This window comes from Cetorhinus maximus, chromosome 20 (genome assembly GCF_964194155.1).
Source record: "Cetorhinus maximus chromosome 20, sCetMax3.hap1.1, whole genome shotgun sequence".
NCBI classification, from domain to species: domain Eukaryota; kingdom Metazoa; phylum Chordata; class Chondrichthyes; order Lamniformes; family Cetorhinidae; genus Cetorhinus; species Cetorhinus maximus.
Genome location: NC_135898.1, coordinates 34,589,647 through 34,614,204, shown reverse-complemented (window position 1 = coordinate 34,614,204; position 24,558 = coordinate 34,589,647). Strand labels below are relative to the sequence as shown.

General features: G+C 41.8%; 1 protein-coding gene across 2 annotated transcripts; it reads left to right on the top strand.

The window, feature by feature from the left end:
• The first annotated feature begins 204 nt into the window (after positions 1–204).
• On the top strand, positions 205–23,576 carry nrbf2b (nuclear receptor binding factor 2b). Of its 2 annotated transcripts, XM_078565878.1 has the most exons (4): positions 205–478; positions 13,507–13,591; positions 18,645–18,685; positions 22,351–23,576. In XM_078565878.1, exons 1-4 carry the CDS (start codon positions 449–451, stop codon positions 23,086–23,088), a joined length of 894 nt encoding a protein of 297 aa, XP_078422004.1. In that variant the 5' UTR covers positions 205–448; the 3' UTR covers positions 23,089–23,576. The 2 variants fall into 2 exon arrangements, with proteins under 2 accessions (XP_078422004.1, XP_078422005.1); XM_078565879.1 differs by lacking the exon at positions 13,507–13,591.
• The last annotated feature ends 982 nt before the right edge of the window (positions 23,577–24,558 follow it).

Sequence of the window (24,558 nt, the reverse complement as noted above, 5' to 3'; positions counted from 1 at the left end):
ACAAATAGATATATATATATATATCCTTTTTATAATATGATGACCAAATTTGTGCATACTACTGTATGTTAATTCTTCCTAATGCAATTCCACTGACCTGAGCTTCCAGCTGACTAGGCCTCAGGCCTTCCCTTACCATGGCAACCCGCGGGCGGAGCCAGATCTCGCGAGAGGGAGGGAGGAGCCGGGCCGGTGTCGAAGGTCACTGACGTCACAGGGGCCTCAGTGCTGTCGTCAGGCCCGGAGGCCGGCGGGGAGGAGGAGGAGGAGGCTGAGTGCGGCCTTCCCTCCGCTCGGAGGTGGCTGCCTGGCTCCTTCATCTCAGCCAGCCCTGTCCTTTCTATCCATGAGTGCGGCTTGATGGCGGCCGGGCCGAGCTGAGCCCAGGCCAGCACCCCCCCCCTCACCCCCGCGGAATTCTGGATGCGGCCGAGTGAGGAGGAAACCAATGGACGTTATGGAAAGCCCTCTGAACCTGGTGAGTTCACCGGGAAGGGGGAAAGGCGCCGGGAGCCTGGGCTCGCTGTACCGCCAGTGGGCTCTCCAGACTGGAACAGGGCTCGGTCTGTGTGTGTGTGTGAGGCAATTGCTCACACCCTGCACCAGTATCACCCCCCTCCCCGCTCACTGTTATTGAGTCGCCCTGTTAATGTTCTCACCCACTTTATAAATGAGTAAGATTGAAAGAAAGGAACACTTGCATTTACATTGCACCTTTCATGAAGCCCTTAAGGGTCTTTCAGTTAATCAAGCACTTACCCAGAAGGAAAAACTAGTAAAACTTGGATATGAAAGGTACTAGTAAAACTTGTCTGAACTGGTCTTGTACACCTTAAAATGGAACCCCAGTGTTACTTGGAAAAACTCAGCAGGTCTGGCAGCATCGGTGGAGAAGAAATCAGTTAACGTTTCGAGTCCTCATGACCCTTTGGCAGGATTTTGGATTTCCAGCATCCGCAGTAGCTTTTAGCTTTTTGTTTTTACCCCAGTGTTACTGATTTCTATTGAAATCTTGAATATTTTTTTGGTAGTTGCTGTTGTCATATAGGAAATGTGGGGTTGCATACAGCAAGCTCCCCACAAACGACAATGTGACAATTAGATCTGTTTTTAGTGATGTTGCTTCAGGATAAACAGACACGAGCGAGCTCCCCTGATCTCCAAGACAGTACCACGGGAACTTTTAAAAGGGCAGATGGAACCTTGGGTGTCTCCCATCCTCTCAACAGTACAGTGCTCCCCAACGTCAGTTCAAGTTTCTGGGGTGGGGCTTGAACCCCACAATCTCCTGACTCAGCAGGGAGGGTGTTACAACTGAGGCACGATTGATAAATCTTAGTCAATGGTTGAGATTTTCCTTTCCTCAATCAAATTGTGTAAGTTGCAGTCATACTTGCTGAAGTTTTAATGTCAGGGAAGGATGGAATCTTCACCATTGTAACTTGGAAGTCCAGTTATACTCAACTTTCCTGTAAATGTCATTAGAATGCCCCTGAACATCAAATAAGCATAAATTAGCATAAACAATCAGGGTCCAAAAAAAACCGAACTCTCAGCATATATTTCTCATCTTTAAGTATGAAAATTAAAATTTCAAATCATGCAATGATAAGTTCTGGACACCAAGCAAAGGGTGTTTAAGAAGGTGTAACCAGGGAAGCTTTTCAATTTTTGATGTGACTTATACTTATGTCATTTTTTTTAAAAATCAAAGAAACCTAATAATACAGCCTTAGGATTGCGTTTTTTTGAGCATTTTATCAGACAGTGGGATTAATACACAGCCATAAAAGGCCAGAGATTGAGCGTTTAATACTTGAGTGCATAGCTCATTTATGCTCAAAATTCTGCAATGTTTTAGACTGTGTAATTGATTTGGGCACTGGTCATGCATGTCTCTGGGTGCAAGTGCAAAGAAAATTCAAGACCAGAAATTGAATGGAAAAGCAGCCTGATTGTCTAATGAATGCTTTTCATTCTGATACAATCCTAAGAACTGTGCTTGTATGTATGGAATAGTTCATGGGTAAGTGGGTCCACCACTCATGTAACTTTACTGCTTGTTAGTTATGCAAATACTTTGTTCATTTAATCAAATACACAAAGTATGGTCAAGATTATGAACATCCTTGGTCCAGTGCATTGCACTGATTACCAAATTTTGAAGGCTTTTGCTTTTTTGATTCATAACAATATTGCTATTTCTTACTCAGATGCTTTCTTCATGTGCTTTTTGATTCTGTGATAGTGTTGTAGCTTGATTAATTAAAGCAGCTGAACACTTGTTCTGTCCAGTGAGTAGCTTCAAACCCCAACCGATCAGATACTTAGAATCTTGATGGAAACTAGCATTTGTACTGTCTATGTACAATGTGAGCTGAGCGGATGTAAATAACCCCATGACACTATTCAAAGAAGAGCAGGGGAATTTTCCCAGGTGTCCAGGCCAATATTTATCTGTGGATCAGTACTTTAAAAAACAGATGATCTGGTTATTTACCTCATTGTATTTTATGGGAGCTTGCTGCCTTTTTCTATATTACAGCAGTGAGTACACTTCAGAAGTTTCTTAGTACCTGTGAAGTGTCTTAGGGCATCATGAGTTTGTGAAAAGCACTATTCAAATGCAAGTTTGTTTCTGTATATGGTAGGAAGCAGACTTTGAGTTTGAAGTAATAATTTCCTAGTTTTCACCAAGTCCTTGCTCTTGTATAACATCTATAATGTAGCAAATATAGTAAGCTACTTCACAAAGATGGTTAGAAATTGAGCTGGAGGTGGGGGGTTTTTGAGGTGATAGGAGGTGTGGCTCAATAGGTAAGTTTTGAGAAGTCTTTTGAAGATGTAGCAAGGATACAAAGACCTTTTTTTTCATTCATGGGATGTGAGCATTGCTGGCTAGGCCAGCATTTATTGCACATCCCTAATTGCACTTGAGAAGGTGGTGGTGACCTGCCTTCTTGAACCGCTGCAGTCCATGTGTGCATGATGGCCTAAAGCTTTTCGATCACTGAGTGGGGCACATTAGACAGGAAGAGTGAATGGTGTGGGTTAGGTCGTGGATTTCAGTAAGGTTGCACAAGTTTCCCTATCTCCTTGGAGGGATTTTAAAATAAACTTGAGGATTTTGAAATCAGCAATTGGAGGCTGAGCTGTCAGCAAGGTCTAGAGTAGTGAGAGATGACTTAGAATAGGATGTAAAACCATTCTGGATGAATTGCAGTCTCTGAAGGAGATTATTGGATAAGCTCAAACTGAACGGTGAAGTTGTGGATCAAGGCACCAGGGGCAGGCAGTAGGAGATATGGAGGTAGAAAATAGAAAGCCTTGGATGATGCAGACATAGCAACCAGTGAGAGGAGTAAACTGGGGCTTAGATAACAGTTCCTGGGAGGAGAGGGACAGTGCTGCTGTGGTCTTGCTGGTGTTGAACTAAGGAATGTTCTTGTTCATCCATGAGCAGAAGATGGCATAGCACAGTAATGGGCAAGGGATCAAGGATGATAGTAGAGTGACAAAGCTGAGTGTCATTGACATACAAATAGAAACTGAGTTTATACCCAAAGAGAGAATTTGCATTTATATAATGCCTTTCACAGCCTCAGGGCATCCCACAAAGCTCTTTACTTTTGAAATGTGATCACTACTGTAATATAACACTCCTGTGAAGCACCTTGGGATGTTTTACTACAACAACAACAGTGCAATAGACCAAAGGCATTATTTAAAATAGGCCTTTCATGTAATAGACCATCTGAAAGCACTTCAGAAGTGCATGATGAAACAAAATTTGACAGGGAGCCAAGTAAAGAGATGTTAGGGCAGATGACCAAAAGCTTTGTCAAAACTGGTAGGTTTTAAGGAACATGTTAAAGGAGGCAAGAGAGGTTTAGGGAGGGTATACCAGAATGTAGGGCCTTGGCAACTGAAGGCATAGGCACCAGTGGTGGAGCAATTAAAATCATGGATACTCAAGGCCAGAATTGGAAGAGTGTAGATATCTTGGAGGAGTATAGTGCTAGAGGAGAGGAGCAAGGATGAGAATTTAAAAAACAAGGTTTTGCTTAACTGGGAACCAGTGCTGCTCAGCAAGCCAGAGGTTATAGGTGAATGAATCTTGCAACCTAAATTTATGGAGGGTACATGGGAGGCCAGCCAATGTGCATTGGAATAGTTGAGTCTAGAGGTAACAGTGGCATGGATGACAGTTTCAGCAGCACCTGAGCAGAGTCAGAGTCTGGTGATGTTACAGAGGTGAGAAGAGGCGGCCTTGGTAATGGCACAGATATGTGGTCAGTTGATCATCTCAGGGTCAAATATGACGCCAAGATTACAAACAGTTTGGTTCAGCCTCGGAGAGGGAGAGACAGTGGTGAGGGAATGGACTTTGTGGCGGGGGCTAAAGTCGATGACTTCGGTCTTCCCAATGTTTAGTTGTAGGAAATTTCTGTTCAGCCAACACTGGATGCTGAACAAGCAGTCTGGCAATTTAGAGACAATGGAGTCATCAAGAGAGGTAGTGGTGAGGTAGAGCTGGGTGTCATCTGCGTACATGTAAACTGACACTGTTTTTAGAGGATGTTGTGGAGGGACAACATGTAGTTGAGAAATAGGAGGGCGCCAAGGATAGATCCTTAGAGGGCACCAGAAGTAAAGATGTAGGAGCAGGAAGAGAAACCATCGTAAGTGATTCTCTGACCATGCTTAGATAGATATGAATCTAAATTAATGTTCATCATAAGTACATTAAAAGCAGTATATAAATGCAAGTTGCTGTTGCTTTATGGATGAATATTGACCAGAAAATTAGGGAGAACTCCCTGCTTTTCTGGGATATTTTGTGTCCACCTGAGCGGGCAAACAGGGGTTTAGGATTAATATCTATTCCAAAAGCTGGCACCCTCAACAGTACAGCACAATAGGACAAATAACCACTTGCATCCCATGATTCATAGAAAGTCAATGTGCATTTGGACACTTGTTGCTTTCCTGAATTTCCTGAATCGAAAAAGAGGTGGGTAGCTGTTTCATAATGTCGGATCTTGTACTTAAAGGTGTTTGTGAAGGTGTTACAGTGGGTTGGACGGTGTATTTGCAGGTGTATGGGGGTTACAGCAGGATGGATGGTGTATTTGGAGGTGTATAGGGGTTACAGCAGATTGGATGGTGTATGGGGGTTACAGCGGGTTGGATGGTGTATGGGGTTTACAGTGGGTTGAACGATGTATTTGGAGGTGTGGGGGTTACAGCGGGTTGGATGGTGTATTTGGAGATGTAAGGGAGGTTACAGCGGGTTGGACGGTGTATTTGGAGGTGTATGGGGGTTACAGCAGGTTAGATGGTGTATTTGGAGGTGTATCGGGGTTACAGCAGGTTGGATGGTGTATTTGGAGATGTAAGGGGGGTTACAGCGGGTTGGACGGTGTATTTGGAGGTGTATGGGGGTTACAGCGGATTGGATGGTGTATTTGGAGGTGTATGGGGGTTACAGCAGGTTAGATGGTGTATTTGGAGGTGTATGGGGGTTACAGCGGGTTGGATAGTGTATTTTGAGGTGTATGGGGGTTACAGCAGGTTAGATGGTGTATTTGGAGGTGTATGGGGGTTACAGCGGGTTGGATGGTGTATTTGGAGGTGTATGGGAGTTATAGCAGGTTGGATGGTGTATTTGGAGGTGTATGGGGGTTACAGCAGGTTAGATGGTGTATTTGGAGGTGTATGGGGGTTACAGCAGGTTAGATGGTGTATTTGGAGGTGTATGGGGGTTACAGCAGGTTGGATGGTGTATTTGGAGGTGTATGGGGGTTACAGCAGGTTAGATGGTGTATTTGGAGGTGTATGGGGGTTACAGCAGGTTGGATGGTGTATTTGGAGGTGTATGGGGGTTACAGCAGGTTGGATGGTGTATTTGGAGGTGTATGGGGGTTACAGTGGGTTGGATGGTGTATTTGGAGGTGTATGGGGGTTACAGCAGGTTGGACGGTGTATTTGGAGGTGTATGGGGGTTACAGCAGGTTGGATGGTGTATTTGGAGCTGTTTGGGGGTTACAGCAGGTTGGATGGTGTATTTGGAGGTGTATGGAGGGTTACAGCAGGCTGGATGGTGTATTTTGAGGTATATGGGGGTTACAGCGGGTTGGATAGTGTATTTGGAGGTGTATGGGGGTTACAGCAGGTTAGATGGTGTATTTGGAGGTGTATGGGGGTTACAGCAGGTTAGATGGTGTATTTGGAGGTGTATGGGGGTTACAGCGGGTTGGATGGTGTATTTGGAGCTGTATGGGGGTTACAGCAGGTTGGACGGTGTATTTGGAGGTGTATGGGGGTTACAGCAGGTTAGATGGTGTATTTGGAGGTGTATCGGGGTTACAGCAGGTTGGATGGTGTATTTGGAGATGTAAGGGGGGGTTACAGCGGGTTGGACGGTGTATTTGGAGGTGTATGGGGGTTACAGCGGATTGGATGGTGTATTTGGAGGTGTATGGGGGTTACAGCAGGTTAAATGGTGTATTTGGAGGTGTATGGGGGTTACAGCGGGTTGGATAGTGTATTTTGAGGTGTATGGGGGTTACAGCAGGTTAGATGGTGTATTTGGAGGTGTATGGGGGTTACAGCGGGTTGGATGGTGTATTTGGAGGTGTATGGGAGTTATAGCAGGTTGGATGGTGTATTTGGAGGTGTATGGGGGTTACAGCAGGTTAGATGGTGTATTTGGAGGTGTATGGGGGTTACAGCAGGTTAGATGGTGTATTTGGAGGTGTATGGGGGTTACAGCAGGTTGGATGGTGTATTTGGAGGTGTATGGGGGTTACAGCATGTTAGATGGTGTATTTGGAGGTGTATGGGGGTTACAGCAGGTTGGATGGTGTATTTGGAGGTGTATGGGAGTTATAGCAGGCTGGATGGTGTATTTGGAGGTGTATGGGGGTTACAGCGGGTTGGACAGTGTATTTGGAGGTGTATGGGAGTTATAGCAGGCTGGATGGTGTATTTGGAGGTGTATGGGGGGTTACAGCAGGCTGGATGGTGTATTTGGAGGTGTATGGGAGTTACAGCAGGTTAGATGGTGTATTTGGTTTAAGTGTTCGTTAATGTTTTTTTGAAGATTTGTGGCTGGGGAAGTTAATCCAATTTGTGCTGAAGGCGTAAGATTGTTGGTTAGGTCAGTCTGAGCTCCTCCTGTGACTTCCACAGCAGCCAGTGAGAATGACAGCTGCCTTGAAGGAGGCTGATAACTTGTCTTTGGAGAACTGTTTGTAATATGGAGGAGAAAATAGCAACAAGAAAAAGCTTTGTAGTTATATTTGAAAACAACTACTTAAGTAAGTTCTTGTAGAAGGTAAGAAACTTCACCTTCAAGAATCTTGTTTGCCACTTTAAAGAAGTAAGCATTTTAGTAGCTAGAGGCCTGTCAGGTTTCATGTCACTGTGCTAGCTTTCATGGTATTGTCACTGTGTTGAAGTGTTCCCCGTAGGCCCTGCAGCAGCTCCATTGGAATAATTTGGAACCCACCTGAGAGATTTCCTGGGATCATATTTACCTGAATAAGTTCTGTAAAATATGGGTACACTGCCCAACAGTGTTACACAGGAGCAGGAGCTTTCAGCCCCTCAAAACTGTTCCGCCATTCAGTTATATCGTGGCTGATGAGTACCTCAAGGTCATTTTCCCATCTTTGCTCCATGTCCCAACACCCTAATCAATTAAAAGCTATTTCACCCACTTCGTTTGACCCCCAGCATCTAGTCTTTTGGAGGATTGAGTTCCAGGTTTCTTTGCCCTTTGTGTGGAAAAGTGCTTCCTGGTTTATAGGAATAGGCCAGACCTAATTTCAAGATAATTCCACTTTGTTCTAGATTCTCCACTAGAGGAAATAGTGTCCCTGGATCTATTCCATTCAATCACTTTCTCCATTTTAAATACCTCAATTAAATCATCCTTCAACCTTCTAAACTCAAGGAAATATAAGCTAAGTTTATTCAACCTGTTCTTTTAATCTAACTCTTTAACCTTGCTTTGCACTGTGCCATCATGGCCAATATATCCTTCCTGAAGTACCGTGTACAAAACTGAATGCATTTGTTCACAATTCAACTCCTCTATTAGGCACTGGTGCAAGACCTTGTGGGAGAGGAGCAAGAGCTATGTATAATAATAGCTAAGACATTGATCAGGAAGCTTAGAAAATTAGCTATCAATTAATGGGGTGGTGCTGCTTTGTGCACTGATATGCCCATCTAGTTCCCAATCTCACTAAGTCCATTGAGGAGGCCAGGTTCTTCCACATTGGAAGAGGGGAGGCAGTGTTTAATTGTTAAAGCTGTGCCTGCACATTGTATATTGATTTACAGGGCACGTTGGATGCAGGTTGTGTCCTAGCCCAGGAGATGAAGGAGGGCCTTTAAAACCTTTCCAACTTGCTGTTACTCTTTTTAATTTAGTTTTAAGACTTTTCAAATTGCAGGGAACCATAAAAAGAGGAAGTTTACGGGATTGTTTCCAAATCTCTCAGTGGCCTCACCCTTCCTATCTCTGTAATCTCTGTCAGCCCTACAAAATATCTCTGATTCACCAATTCTGGTTTCTTGTACATCCATGATTTTCGTTACTCCACTGGCGGCTGTGCCTTCAGTTGCCAAGGCCCTAAGCACTGGAATCACCTCCCTGCCCCTCTACCTCTCATTCTTTGAGATGCTCCTTCAAAACCTACCTTTTTTGCCATATTATCTCCTTTTGTAGCTTGGTGTGATTTTGTTTGATAATGCTCCTGGAACATTTTACTCCATTAAAGTTGCTATATAAATACAACTTATATTGTTGGCTTTACTAATGATGCAATAGGAGAAGATCTAAATGAGCATGCAGAATCCCTTGCAAGACTTGCAATAATGTCTTATTGCACTGTCAGTGATCCCACTGACATTATTTTGGGTGCTCAACTGCCATAAAGTTTATCAAACATTATACTGATCATCACATATCTCATTTGTATGAATCTGTCCACGATAAACGGCTGGGGCTGTTGGTGACTTTTCAGCAAATTGTCAAACAGTAGTGATAGCTGATGCACTAAAGAGACCTGCAGCGTTAATCATTCTTTAAAGATTTTCATGACATTGAAAAGGTTTACAGCGTACAAACTCGAACAATAAAGCAGGAAATTAATAACATCAATAATAATGGTGTCAGCTGCAATGACAAAGTAGCTAGTAATGACAATGTCAACATGAGGTATGAAGTAAGCAACACATTTATGACTTGTATAGGTGAAGAGGGGACCCACATGCAGTTTAAGAACAGTTGATGGTTCTGCAGGGGGACAAAAAATAATGGGTAAATATTTTTAAAGATGCAGAGAAAAAATTGGGTAGAGGACCTGTACAAAATCAGCAAGTCTTGCTAAATGAAGGCTCGTGTCTAATGTGGTCTCAGTGGAGGGAGTTAAATTGAAGGGTGAGAGGAAGCTACACTTCCCTAATGAAGAGAACGCTTGCAGGAAATGTGTGAGGATAAACTAAAGCCTCCTAATTTCTTTGGCCCAATTCCAACCACTTGATTTGTTTGGGTTAGACCCCAGAAAAGAGCTTCTGGCCTCATGGGCCTTCTAGCTGAGGATATTTTTACAAGTCAATCTGGGGAGCAAAAGAGTGCCTCTCTTTATTTCTATTTTTTCCATGCTGCTTTACTTGTGTTTATCTCAGGCTCCCCTCCATCAGTTTTGTTGCTTCTCTAAATTTCTTTTACTCAGTCTTTTTCACTTCTGTTTTTGCAAAATAACTTTTTCTTTTATTTCTTTTCCCCGTGACCACCTCTTTCACTGTTTGCTCGTTCGTCCTTCAAGTTTACTTTGCTTGCTCTCTCTTTCACCAATTTCTCTGGTTTGGTCTTTCCATTGCAATTTCTCACTTGCTGCCTCCGTCACCTGTTTTATTTCCATATCTCCTTTACCCGCACTATTCGTCGCCTCGACCATTCACTCGGGTGCTCCCTCTTTCATCTCTCATCCACTTGCATGTTTCATCATCGCTTCGTTTTCTTCCTTGCACACTCCTTCACTTCCCTTTTTTCATAATAAAAGAAAAGTACTTTGAATGCTGGAAACCTGAAATAAAAACAAAAGTGCTAGAAATACTCCGGTCTGGCAACATCTGTGAAGAGAGAAACAGAGTTAACGTTTTGAGTCCGTATGACCAGCTCCAAAGAAGTTATAGACTCAAAACATTAACTCTGTTTCTCTCTCCACAGATGCTGTGGAACTTGCTGAGTTTTTCCAGCATTTCTTGTTTTTATCTTTTTTTTCTCTTGTTCCCTTTCCTAACTAGTTTGCCTTTCTCTCCTTTTAGTCTTTGCAACACTCGCACAGCTATTTAGATTTGTGGGAAAGGAATGAGTAGCTGCTTGACAGAAAACTCAGAGAGGAGGGAGCAAGCTGCTTAACTGGACTGCTGGGGGCAAGAGGCAGTCAAAACATTGGAAGAGGCAGAAAACAGCAGAAGATTAAAAAGAGCAGAAGCCCAAAAGGCTGTTCTGCTCAGCAGTGGAAGGGAACTTGAGAATAATGTCAGCTAATTGGGAGGAGCCACTTTAATACCACGGCAAGGACAGAATCCAGGTTAATTTTAGAGTATGGTTAGATCCTACTAATCTTTTGCCAGCCCTCTCACTGATTTCTGTTCTGCAGTTTGGAAACCAATGACATGAGGAAACAGAAATTTTTTTAAAATAAAAAATGTTTTTTTGTTTATTTCCATTGACTTTTATGAAGTCAATTTAATAAAATTCACGAACGATACAGTAGCTGCCAATTCACTGTCACTCCATTTTACACTATCGCATGGTGTCAAAATGATCCTTCAGGTGTAGAGAGAGCAGATAAATCAGTGTTTTATACAAGGCCCTTCAGGACACAAAAGCACAGTCTGAAATATTGAGTCGCTTGCACACCACAGAGAAATAATAGCGTTGTGTTTGACGTCACGTAACATGACGGTCCTCTGTCCTGCTTCTCTCAAATTCAAAGTAATGTTAGTTTAGTAAATAGTCCACCCATCAAAACTATGAACCAAAATAGTTTATTTGCAATAAGACTTGCACTGCCTGTATGCAAGAACGTCATGGAGGACATTCCCTCAGCTAATAAAGGGTAGGGGCATTAGTAATAGTTTATTGGTGTGAATAATCATTGAACAGTCAGAGTAAAAAGTAAATTCTCCTGCTAAATATATGCATGAATTCATGTTGTGTGACGGAGCTCCTGACTAAGGTTTTGTTTCTCTAGCAGTTGGTTTCTTAATTTTTATATTGTTTGTTGTTTCTTCATGTTTCTTTGTCACCAGTACTTTTATTGTCTCTCTGCAGTATCTTTTTGCCCAGCCTTTGTAGTTCCCATTCCTCTTGGTGAAACAAGAACAGTTTCTATCCCGTAAAGCAGCATTATCCTAATTTTTGGAAAAATAAATCTATCTATTGTTTCGCCATCCCCATAACGTATGTGAGAGGGTGTTCAGACAATCTACAGCCAGACCTCTGCTAGTGACACTCTGCCTGAGCAACTTCTACATTACTTCTCTTCTCCCTTTGTCCCAGATTGAGGAACTGCCTGAGCTCCCCAGTGTAACCTGGCTGGGTTTGGGAATTCACATGGGGAGCTATTGTAGGCAGGGAAGCTGCAACCAAATTCTCCATGGCACAACAAACTGGAAGTGTTACACGTCTGCATTCTATCCACAATCCCCACCTGGTATTAAAATTTCTTTATCTTACTGCTCCATGAAAACTGATTCACAAAGTAATATAGTACTGCAGCAATGGAAATATGCTTTCATCAAATCCACCTGGATAGTGATCTTGCAGTAAGTGTTCAGAAATTAGTTAAAATGAATTCAAGTATAATGCTGCGTCATACTTGTTATATATTTAATTTGCCTGGAGGCCTGATGAGACTTTGTACAACGCGTTCCTAAAGATATTTCTTTATCAATGTGAGATTCCCAGGCATCCCTTCCTTACATGCCACTGTATGATGCACCGTGCCAGGACTTTGCAGCTGTTCAAAGTACAATGTGATGTCTTTTGTCATTGTACGCTTTGTGTACAAAATCTTTTACTGACAAATTAAACTGACAGCCTGAGTTTTCAATTGCCCTCAGCCTTGCCATGCTGCAGATAACTGGCTGAACCATTTCCCTTCTCCCAAGGCATGTGGCCGAAATACAGAAAGTGGCCTGAGTTTCCTGATTCTGTGCATATCAGGCTGTTTGTTTTTAAACCCATTCCTAAGTATATGAATTATGAAATCTGCAGCAAAGTAAAACTAATTCTTCAGGTGCAAATGCTAATGTGTGGTATAACTAAACACCCTACACTACCCTCTAATCTGTAGACTTCATTTTGTCATTTTCTGGACAACTTCATCTTAAACCATTTGGTATTTTTGTTTACAGGATTTTTAAACCTCTCCTCTGTTTCCATCCTCCGTACAACCCTTGTTAACTCTTCAAAGGTTCTGAGTCCACCTTAAAATTTTGACTAAATTGTTAGTGAACTGAGCTGTCCACCACTTGCTTCTGGTGCATTTTTCACTTTAAGATCTATTTTCTGATAGCTATTAGAAGTGAAAATCCTAATGTGGTGCGGGTGTAAGTTATGAACGGGGCTTGTTAGATTAATTCTTCCTGGAGTTGTAACATTTCTGAATCTGAACCATTTTAGTTAGAAAATTGCAGTTGCACTAATGACTGAGTTCTAATCCAAGGCTTTACACAGTGGCTTGCAAGTGTGACTTGTAGCGGGAGGAATGTATTGTTAGCAATGACGGATATTAGAGCAATCTGAGGAATTGGGTGACATTGCACTTGTGAAATGCAGTGTAAACACAGCTGCCTATGGCTGTAATGGTGTGCAAAGACCATTTTGAACATTTCAGAAGCAATTTCTGTGTCCATATTTGGGAGCAAGCACCACTTATCTATGTGAAATAGATAACAGCAGCTTAAAGTTAGTAACTTCTACAACCCAGGAGTGGCATAGCAGCAACAGTCCATCCTATCTGGAAATAGGTTAGTTTTCAACCGAGGCCACTATAGTGTTTGTGTTTAGGACTTTATTATACATGACGCATGATCTTCATGTGATGATACATTTTATTCCTTGAACTTGTAGTTAAGGCTTCCCTTAGAATCAATGAATGAGGAGGTGTGATATCACAAGGAGTCTGCATGTTTGCACTCCTTCAGAGGTGACATGATCTTCATGTGATGATACATTTTATTCCTTGAACTTGCAGTTAAGGCTTCCCGTAGGATCAATGAATGAGGAGGTGTGATATCACAAGGAGTCTGCATGTTCGCACTCCTTCAGAGGTGACTGTGTTCATGTCCAGCAATGTAGATGAAAACTGTCCAGTTCAGCTGCAAGGCCGTAGTTTAATAGTAACATGGCTGTCATGGTAGATCTTGATTTGAAATGAATTAGTGTATTCTGCTTAGAAGTATTGTTTCTTTCAGGCTCACCAGCAGAGCAGAAAGGCGGAGCGTATGCTAGCAGCAGGAAAGTATGCTGAAGCAATTGATTGTCATGGGAAGGCTGCAGGTTGGTGAATCTTTTTAGCATATAAAATGAAAATGTTAGTCCCTCTGTCAAGCACCTTGGAGCGTTTTTAAAATTTAAGTGCAAGTTTTTATTGTAGTTCTAATAATTTGATCCTATTACACTGCCTATGGTTTCTCTTGGGCTTGGAAACGTCTGCTTACGTTGTAGACTTGGTTGCTATTCTTTCTCTGGTTGCTTCCACTAAAGAATCATACAGCAATAACTTCTGTTTATATAATGCTTTTAATGTAGTAACAACCCCACATCCTTCTGAAGTCAATTATCCTAATTGTTTCTATTTGTTACCTAATTGTTATGTTTCCTAGTTTGCTGTCATTTGCAAGCTTTGAAATTTTGCCCTATATGCCAATTAATTAATATATATTAGGAAGAGCAGTGATCCTAATCTCTGCTCCTGGGATACTGTATACTTCACTGCTGCTACTCTGCTTTTTGTTCTTCAGCTAAATTTCATACTCACACTGTTAATCACCCTTCAATCCTATGGACTTCAATTTTGCTAATAAGATTGTGATCTTTATCAAACAACATTTGAAGGTTCATAAACACATTAATCACACTACCCTCAACACCCCTCTCTGTTACTTCAAGGTTCTGAATCAAGTTTGTCTCACTATTCGCTTTTACAGATACCAGCTAATACGCTAGTTTTTGAGTACTCCTACTTTCCTGCTTGTTTTTGGCAGCATTCAATGAAAATTTGTCACAAAAAATAGGAATATATAAACTCAGTAAGTTTCTTTTTTTTGAGGATTTGTAAAGCAAGTTTATCTTATTGTTCAAATCTAGGGCTGCGGCAGTTTCAATGGAACTAAACACAGATAGCCATGAACAACATATCCTCTTTTTATTTGGAGCGCGTGGACCCTTTAATATTTTTTGTGCAGCAACTTAAAGGGACCAACTTGTTTCTGGCCTGGGTGAGAGTTTTCGGGTTGCAGCTTAAAGGGAACGTTGATGGTGAATAACTAGCAGGGGGAGCAGTTGAGGCAAATTGTATTAGGAAGTTGAAGAAAGTCTTGAATATGTGTCTGGAGAAACGTTTAATGGAAGTGTAGGTGAGGTGCAATGGGATATGATATTCCATGACACTGGGGCCGGCTGGCTAAATTTCTGATCTTTCTCAGTCCTTTATAGTCCTATGTTCCATCGTACTTGCTGTGGTTCATGTTTATCCAATTGCTCTGTGCTTGCAGAATTATTTTTTTTAAAAAGTGCAATGTTGCCTCACGCTTGTGCCTTTGACTTTTAAGCTCTGATAATGTTCAACTGATTAACAACATCTTGCATTCCAATAGATAAAAACAAAAAACTACTGCGGATGCTGGAAATCCAAAACAAAAACAGAATTACCTGGAAAAACTCAGCAGGTCTGGCAGCATCGGTGGAGAAGAAAAGAGTTGACGTTTCGAGTCCACATGACCCTTCAACAGAACTGAGTGTAGTTAGGAGAGGGGTGAAATATAAGCTGGTTTAAGGTGGGCGGGGGGAGAGAGAAGTTGAGGGGGGGGTGGTGGTTGTAGGGACAAGCAAGCAGTGATAGGAGCAGATAATCAAAAGATGTCACAGACAAAAGGATCAAAGAGGTGTTGAAGGTGGTGATATTATCTAAGAAAAGTGCTAATTAAGAATGGATGGCAGGACACTCAAGGTACAGCTCTAGTGGGGGTGGGGTGGAAAGACTGACAAGGTATTAGTTGTAGATTTAAAAATAATGGAAATAGGTGGGAAAAGAAAAATCTATATAAATTATTGAAAAAAACAAAAAACAAAACTGCTTGCTTGTCCCTACAACCACCACCCCCCCCTCAACTTCTCTCTCCCCCCGCCCACCTTAAACCAGCTTATATTTCATCCCTCTCCTGACTACACTCAGTTCTGTTGAAGGGTCATGTGGACTCGAAACGTCAACTCTTTCCTTCTCCACCGATGCTGCCAGACCTGCTGAGTTTTTCCAGGTAATTCTGTTTTTGTCTTGCATTCCAATATACATATGTCGAAATGTCTGAGAGTGTTTGAGATTAGCAAGGACCATTGTATGTGTCACAAACAACAATGATAACACTAAACTACAAAGGTTCAATGCATCAGTGCTAAAGTGTTGACTATTAAAAAATAAGTCACTAACAATGTGCTGTAATCAATGATTCTAAAATTTCTCACATGGTCCAGTTTTGGATGAATATGAGTAACACAGGCTGGATTAATAAGTAACCGTTCCATTGAGTATAATGATCTTGCAGCCAGTATTAGGCTCCTGGTTCCTTGTCAAGTGATTCAGGTAGATAATGGTGCTTTGTGGACTTTCTGCTTTATTTCAGAACTAACTAACAAAGGTTTTATATGATTTTATCACTGTTAAACTTCATATTTCCATCTTCTGTTCATGTACAGCAACCCCTTCTGTTTGTTTTTCATGTTCTCAGAGAGGGCAGGGTGCCTTGCACATTTTTAGATGGAATATAATGTGGAAAAATGTGGAGTTGGTAGAAAGAATAGAAATGCAGAGTATTTCTTAACACTCTCCTGTCAACACAAGATGGCCACTGACACCAGATTGAATGTGTGCCCTTGTCTACACATGCTCAGAAAACTGAGCTAAAGCTGAATCTTGCTGACAATGGAAAACACACATAAATTTAAATTGCCACTCAGAATTTGAAGTTAGATAAAACATGATCTATATATTTAGTATTCTCATTGAATTTTTTAAAAATTGGTGCAGATTTTTTGTATTCCTAATTTGGGCATATTGGATCATCCAGGTACAGAGCGTCGAAAAAATTGGGTGAGGAGGATCATAAACCGATAAGGGAGCCAACCAATTTCCCAACCCATTTTCATTCTTTGAGGCTGTGTCCAGATGTTTCAGAAACAGGAACATGAAAATCTGCTCTATTGCATTTTAAAGGGAGTTTGAAGCCCGCAGCCTTAATGTACATCCTCGCTTGTTTGAAGTGGGTGCATGCCATTGAAAAAGATAAAGCTAAAGGAAATTACATAGGTGAAAATGGGTATTGTATTTTGTTCTAAATAAAGTAGCCCTTTCTGATTCCAAAATCCTTAAAAAAAAAGGAGAAACTAAATAGAGAGGATAAGTATCACACAGAGGATGGGGGAATGAGAAGAGTCCTGATTTCCATTGCTCACAATGACATCACAGAATGAAGCGGTACAACTGTGCGTGCACTGTGTTGGCAGCAAATGCAGCCATTTCTTAAATGGTGAGAGATTGGGAAGTGCTGATATCCAAAGGGACCTGGGTGTCTTTGTTCATTAGTCACCTAACATCTGGTGCAGCAAGCAATTAGGAAGGCGGATGATATGTTGGTCTTTATTGCAAGAGGATTTGAGACCAGGAGTAAAAGAAGTCTTGCTACAATTGTATAGCATCTTGGTGAGACCACACTTGGAGTATTGTGAACAGTTTTGATGGTCTTACCTAAGGAAGGGTATACTTGCCATAGAGGGAATACATCAAAGGCTCACCAGATTGATTCCTGGGATGGCGGGATTGCACTATGAGGAGATTTTGAGGAGTCTGGGCCTGTATTGCCTAGCGTTCAGAAGAATGAGAGGCGATCCCATTGAAACATACAAAATTCTTACAGGGCTCAAAAGGGTAGATGCAGGAAGGGTGTTTCCCTTGGCTGGGGGTTCTAGAACCAGGGGACACAGTCTCAGAATAAGGGGTGACCATTTAGAACTGAGATGAGGAGGAGTTTCTTCACTCAGTGGGTGGTGAATCTTTGGAATTCTGTACCCAGAGGGCTGTGGAGGCTCTGTCATTAAGTATGTTCAAGACAGAGATCAATAGATTCCTAGATTATTGCTGAAAAAAGACATTTTGTCGAAGCTTTTCATCTTGCACTCAGGACAATCACAAGAATACCAATGTCAGGGGAATCAACAACTTTATACTGTATGAGAAGAGTGCTGATTGTTTGGCAAGAGGACTCTGATTGGTGGAGGTGTTGCCATGGCAAATGCACCAGTTAATGGTGACTGACCACCATTAACTGGTGCATTCTCAATGGCAGGGCCTCTACCTGTGTCCACTTGCCAACCAATCAGCACTCTTCTCATACAGTATAAAATTGTTGCTTCCCCTGACATTGGTATTCTTGCGATGTCCTGATGAGTGCAAGATGAAAAGCTTTGACAAAATGTCTTTTTTTTCCAGCAATACTAGAGTTCTGGACTACCAAACAACTATTTGTAGATTTGTAGATATTAAAGACATCAAGGGATATAGGATAGTGCAGGAAAATGGCGTTGAGGTAGAGTATCAGCCATGATCGAGTTGAATAGTGAAGCAGGCTCAAGGGGCCAAATGGCCTACTCCTTTTTCGCCTGTTCCAAAAAGGTCTCCCAAAAATGTCAGTAATTTAAAGACATGAGCTCCAATTCGCAGCCTAAAATGTGCTTGTTGCCAATGTTGAGTTATGTTCAAGCTGGAAAACATATTCTTGGATTCAGGTAATGTTTACAAAGCACTGTAGGATCACTCTCGGTTGGTGACTTGCTCTGAAACCGGTATGGTAGACCAATGTTGTGCATTGTTAGCTGCAAGTCAGATGGAGTCATGTGATCTCAATACTCATTATCCAGTCTGTGAATGAACTTTAACCTGTTTGTTAGTAAAGTGGTAAGAGGAAAAGCAGTGTGAGAGTATTATTGATGTGAATAGTTGGAAAATGTTTAAGTAAATATGCATGTGGATTATGTTTACCTTGAGTGTGTGTGTGTTTGTATTAAGATATTTTCTACCGAATGTTATGCATGTGGATGGAACAAAATCCCCATAATCACACCTGCGGCGAGTCAATGATCTATTGGACAACATAGTAATTTACTCTAAGCCATAAACTGTGCATTACACAGTCCTACTGTTATCTGTAAATCCCTGTTTAAGCTTGTCTCCTGATCAGCTGCTTTTGTACAATGTGCTTTGTGAAGTGTGGTCCAATTTCATTTGATAAAGAAATGTCATGTGTGATCCACTGACATTGGGTTTCTTCTTTCTATACAGATCACCTTGGAGAAGCCATGAAACTAACACAGTCAGAACAGGTATGTAAAGAAACATGAACTATTGACTCACATTTTGTTACATAGTGCAACACTGAATCTGGGGAAGTAACTACTTAGCCTGCCCTGTACTGATCCAGTAGTAGTTGTGTTCATTATAGTGCTCCGATTTATTGTGTCTCTGCAGTTCAGAGGGTATCTTCAACTCTTGCTATGCTTCCTTTTCCAGTTCTGGTCTCTCTTTAGCTGTAAGTACTTTGCTTTGGCTGGAGTACAATTGCCCAGGCACTTACACACCCCTGTCATCTCCTACACATCACCATTTCCCATGTGCGTTGGCAGGCTGTTTGATTTGGATACATCACAGAAGAGCTTAATGGTGTTCTCATTTTTTATGCGCTGGCAGGAGATACTCAGTGGTAATCATGAGAGGTCTTGAGCCAATTATTCCCAGCTTTTCCTTCAGAAAAACAATGTTAGAATTGGGTGACCAATTGTGTATTGTATATAGCAATGCACTGAAATCTTTTTGGTATTCTTTTCACACAACAGTTGAACTTTTAAAAATGCTTTTTACATTGAACTCCTGCATCCTATAAGAAAGAAAACTGCAGCCAAGTTGGCTCAAACTGCTCTGGTGCGTTCCTTGCAGCCATTTCAAGAACAGCATAGCACAGACATTGATGGTGGTTTGCTGCCTTGGCTGGAATTGATGTTTTGTGGAAAAAGCTGGAGCAAGTAATATCTCTTTTTTAAAAAAAAAAAGAATGTTTGCATTCTCATCAAATTGATTTGAAAAATCATCATTTATTCACACATGGATATCAGTTACCCAAATAATTCACATGAGGATTGAAGATACCACGGCTGCCAACTTTGTTTGGGTGTGGGGGATGGAGGTGGAATATTTCATCTGGACCCATTTTTGGGCCCAGAATTGGTGCTCCTCAGGCAGTCATGTTGCATCCAGGAGACCCAGGCCAGGCCAGAATTGGATTTGATTTCATTCAGCTTGCTGAGCTGCCAGAGCCTCCACAGGAAGCTCACCACTTTCAGGGAGAAAATTTCAGGCTGTTTGCCCCACTGGCAGCCTGCCCTGCGATAAATTATAGTGGGAGGGACAGGAGGAACAGGACCAACACTGTTGGCTGTGGTCATTGGGAGTGTGATGGGGCCGGGTGGAAGAATTCTCCTAGCTCCACTTGAATTTGATAAATATTGGTAAAAAATATTGCCTTTAGACTAGCCCCTTGCTAGGTCATATTCAAAGTTGGAAAATGTGAGTGGGTAAGATACAGTATTTGCTCCAATCGGAGCAATCCAATTTCCCTGAGGGATCCTTAATCTGGCTCTGAGCCTAGCACTATAACTTCCGAACCTCATTGGGCAGTTAACTGCTGTCTGGTGCATTCTTGATGGCAACACGTTTGCCAATTAGCATTCTCTTCTCATGTGTATAAATTGTTGTTCCTTTTACCATTGGTATTCTTGCGTAATTGCCCTGATGAGTGCAAGCCGAAAAGCTTTTTTTTCAGCAACGCAAGTTCTGTACTCCAAATGACTGTAAAAACTGAGCTGTTTCTGAACAAGAAAGCGAGTATGTAGCCTGGACCTGGTCTTGAGCCTTTGCTAATGTTTTTCTGTTTTTAATGTGTAGTTTGGTATTTAGCAACCTGACACCACATTTCGCACCTGTGTCACTTTGCTGTTAGGAATGCCAGTTTGGCCCAAGGAAGCAGAATTTCCACTCACCAGTTAGCTCCTGTCCCGACAGCTCCAGATTAGATGTGTGGATTTATCATTAGCAATCCTAGTTCTGACAAATGATCAGCCCTCAGGTGTCACAACAAAAGTGTAAGTGTTGGTGTTTCATATCCAATACCTCTTCCCTCTGTACCATCAGGGAACTGATGGAACTCATCCACTGGAGCGGATGATTGACCATAAGATATAGGAGCAGAAGTAGGCCTTTCAGCCCATCGAGTCTGCTCCACCATTCAATGAGATCATGGCTGATCTGATAACCCTCAATTCCACTTTCCTGCCTTTTCCCCCCATAACCCTTGATTCCTTTACTGATTAAAAATCTGTCTATCTCAGCCTCTGTAGCACTCTGCGGTAAAGAATTCCACAGATTCAATACCCCCTGAGAGAAGAAATTCCTCATCTGTTTTAAATAGGTAATCCCCTGCTCTAAGATTACGCCCTCTGGTTCTAGACTTTCCCACAAGGGGAAATAGCCTTTCAGCATCTACCCTGTCAAGCCCCCTAAGAATCTTATATGTTTCCATAAGGTCGCCTCTCATTCTTCCAAACTCCAATCAGTATAGGTTCACCTACTCAACCTCTCCTCATAAACTCCCTTCATACCCAGGATCAACTTAGTGAACCTTCTCTGGACTGCCTCCAATGCCAGTATCTTTCCTTCGATAAGGGGACCAAAACTGTTCACGGTATTCTAGGCATGGTCTAACTAGTGCCTTGTATAGTTTTAGCAAGACTTCCCTGTTTTTATACTCAATTCCCTTTGAAATAAAGGCCAACATTCCATTTGCCTTCCCTATTACCTGCTGAACTTGTATGCTAGCATTTTGTGATTCATGTGCAAGGATCCCCAAATCCCTCTGTGCTGCAGCTTTCTGCAGTCTTTCTCCATTTAAGTAATATTCAACTCCTCTGTTCTTCCTGCCAAAGTGCATAACCTCACATTTTCCCGCATTATATCCCATCTGCCAAGTTTTTGCCCACTCACTTAACCTGTCTATATCCCTCTAGACTCCTTGTGTCATCCTCACCGCTTGCCTTCCCACCTATTTTTGTGTCATCTGCAAACTTGACGATAGTACATTTATTTCCCTCACCCAGGTCATTACTATATATTGTACATAATTGTGGCCCCAGCACTGATCCCTGTGGTACTCCACTAGTTACAGGTTGTCACCCTGAAAATGCCCCCCTTATCCCAACTCTGTTTGCTATTAGTTAGCCAATCTTCCATCTCTGCTAATATACTACCTCCAACACCATGGGCTCGTATCTTATTAAGGAGCCTTATGTGCGGCACCTTATTGAATGCCTTTTGGAAACCCAAATATATCACATCAACTGGTTCCCCTTTATCTATCCTGCTTGTTACCACCACAAAGAATTCTAATAAATTTGTCAGGCATGATTTCCCCTTCATGCTTGATTATATTGTGCATTTCTAAATGCTCTGCTATTACATCCTTTATAATAGTCTCTAACATTTTTTCAATGGCAGATGTTATGCTAACTGGCCGATAGTTACCTGTTTTTTGTCTCCCTCCCTTTTTGAATAAGGGCGTTACATTGGCAGTTTTACAATCCTCTGGGACTTTTCCAGAATCTAAGGATTCTTGGAAGATTACTATCAGTGCATCCACTATCTCTGCAGCTACTTCCTTTACTATTCTAGGATGCAACCCACCAGGTCCAGAGGACTTATCGGCCTTTAACCCCATTAGTTTTCCTAGTATTTTTTTCTCTAATGATAGTTACTGTATTATTTATTTCCTCCTTTCCCCCCCCCACCCCCTACCTTTGTAAGCTGCAGCACTTCTAACCTAGAGAGTGTTTACCCAGGTTACGGTGCTGTTGTATTCCTTTTAAATATAGTTACTGAAGTGCTCATTATAGAGAGTTATTTCTGTCCCCCACTAATGAATTACTCTATTCTGAATATACAGGCTCTATTATCGTTGGAGCTACAGAGAGACAGTCATATCAAACATCAGCGTCTAATCCATGAAAGATGGAAGAGAGCTAAGAGAGAAGAGAAGCTGAGGGCTCAGATACACCCAACAGCAGCAGACAGGGAAGCTGATCCCCAGTTACCAATGAAACCATTCTCTGATGAATCTGATAGGCAGAAGATGCTTTCCCCAAGTGCAGAAATGAGTAGCCTTAACCAGGAGGAATATCTGAGGCAAATTCGGAACTCCTGTGATCGGGAACCGGATACTCTTCTCTTTTTGTTAGAGAAGAAGCAAGTTCCTTCAAAAACCTGTGCAGGGAACAAAGCTCCTAAAGATGACAAGACAAGGATAGAGGAGCAAGAGATGAAAATTTCTGAACTGAAAAGACTTGTTGATCTACTTACAGCTGAGAATGAGAGACTAAAGAAGGAGAATAAGCAGCTAAAGGCAGAGAATGCACGACTTAGGAAGTCCCCGTTGGCAAAGGAATTGGACATGGAGTCAGACTTTGTAAAGTCAGACTTGTGGTGCATCAGTCAACCGTCCGATAATGCTACCAACGCTGGGAAAGCGAAAGACATTCCAATACCCAACCTTCCTCCTTTGGAAATGCCAACTCAGAACATTTCATTGGATGACCTTCCCCTTTTAGAACTTTCTGAGGAGGTTGTGTGTAATCTGAAAGAACCATTGGATAACCAAAAGAAAACCTCAAAGGACAAACTATAGGGATCATACTTGCATAAAAGTTTGTTAACAAATAAGTGGTACAGTGCCTCAAAATAGCAGTTAATGTTCCTGTTGTACATATAAGTGGCAGATGATCATTTGTACAGTCTGTATGATTTTTCTCATTCAGATGGATTGGGGCACTGTTTACATTCGGGTATTCAGCTCCATGAATCAATCTGTGCCACTCAATGAACTCAATGTGATGCAAATTTCAAAGCCAATCAGGAACATTACATGTATTTCTACTGTATGATGAGGGAACCAAATCAACAACTTTTACTTCTGAATGATCAGTTTACATTATTGTAATTGGGGTGCATCATTGTATACCTTTTTTATTGTTTTCTTTCAGTCTAAACAAATTACCCTGTGTGATACGAATTGTCTAAAGATGAACTGTAACTTTTTTGCTGCATGAATGAAAAAATTAGTGTCGGTATTTGATTTGCAGATCGAATAATTAAATAAAAATACAATCCTTGCAATTTGATTTTACGGGACTTTTATTTCTGCTTTGTGTCACTGTTGTGCAGTTGGTAGCACATTTCCCTTCAGGTTGGAATTCCAAGTCCTACTTAAGTCCATAAGACCTGATAGAGGTGTACATGATGGGTTTAGATAAGTTGGACAAAAAACATTTGTTCCCATTGGCTGATTGTACAAAGAGATGCAGACGGGATGTGAGGAAAAACTTTTTTATGCAAAGTAGTAATGACTTGGATAAAAGCAAAATACTGCGGATGCTGGAACTCTAGAACAAAAACAAAAATACCTAGAAAAACTCAGCAGGTCTGACAGCATCTGCGGAGAGGGATACAGTTGACGTTTCGAGTCCGCATAACCCTTCATCAGAACTAAGACATATAGAAATGAGATGAAATATAAGTTGGTAGAAGGGGGTGGGACCGGAGAGCTCGATAGGGGGTCAGTGATGGGTGGAGGCCAAGAAGAGACTGCCAAAGATGTCATAGACAAAAGGACAAAGGGGTGTTGACGGTGGTGATATTATCTAAAGGATGTGTTAATGGGGACATTAAGGGAAGCAAGCTAGTGGCAGATGGCGCTAGTGCGGGTGGGATGGGGGGAAGGGATCAAAATGGGCTAAAAGGTGGAGATGAAACAATAGATCGAAATAAATTTAAAAATAGGAGGGAAAAGAAAAAAATACAGTTGTAAAAAAATTATAAATTATTGGAGAAAGGGGGATTGGAAAGGGGGTGGAGATGGAGGAGAGAGCTCATGATATGAAATTGTTGAACTCAATATTAAGCCCGGAAGACTGTAAAGTGCCTAGTGGGAAGATGAGGTGCTGTTCCTTCAGTTTGCGTTGAGCTTCACTGGAACATTGCAGCAGGCCAAGGACGGACATGTGGGCTTGAGAGCAGGGTGGAGTGTTGAAATGGCAAGCGACAGGGGAGGTCTGGGTCATGCTTGCGGACAGACCGAAGGTGTTCCATAAAGCAGTCA

Excerpts from the sequence above, each read along its gene's own strand:
- nrbf2b (XM_078565878.1), top strand. The coding sequence starts at position 449 with ATGGACGTTATGGAAAGCCCTCTGAACCTG. Across the intron at positions 479-13,506 it reads TGGAAAGCCCTCTGAACCTG|GCTCACCAGCAGAGCAGAAA; the intron begins GTGAGTTCACCG and ends TGTTTCTTTCAG. Across the intron at positions 13,592-18,644 it reads TTGTCATGGGAAGGCTGCAG|ATCACCTTGGAGAAGCCATG; the intron begins GTTGGTGAATCT and ends CTTTCTATACAG.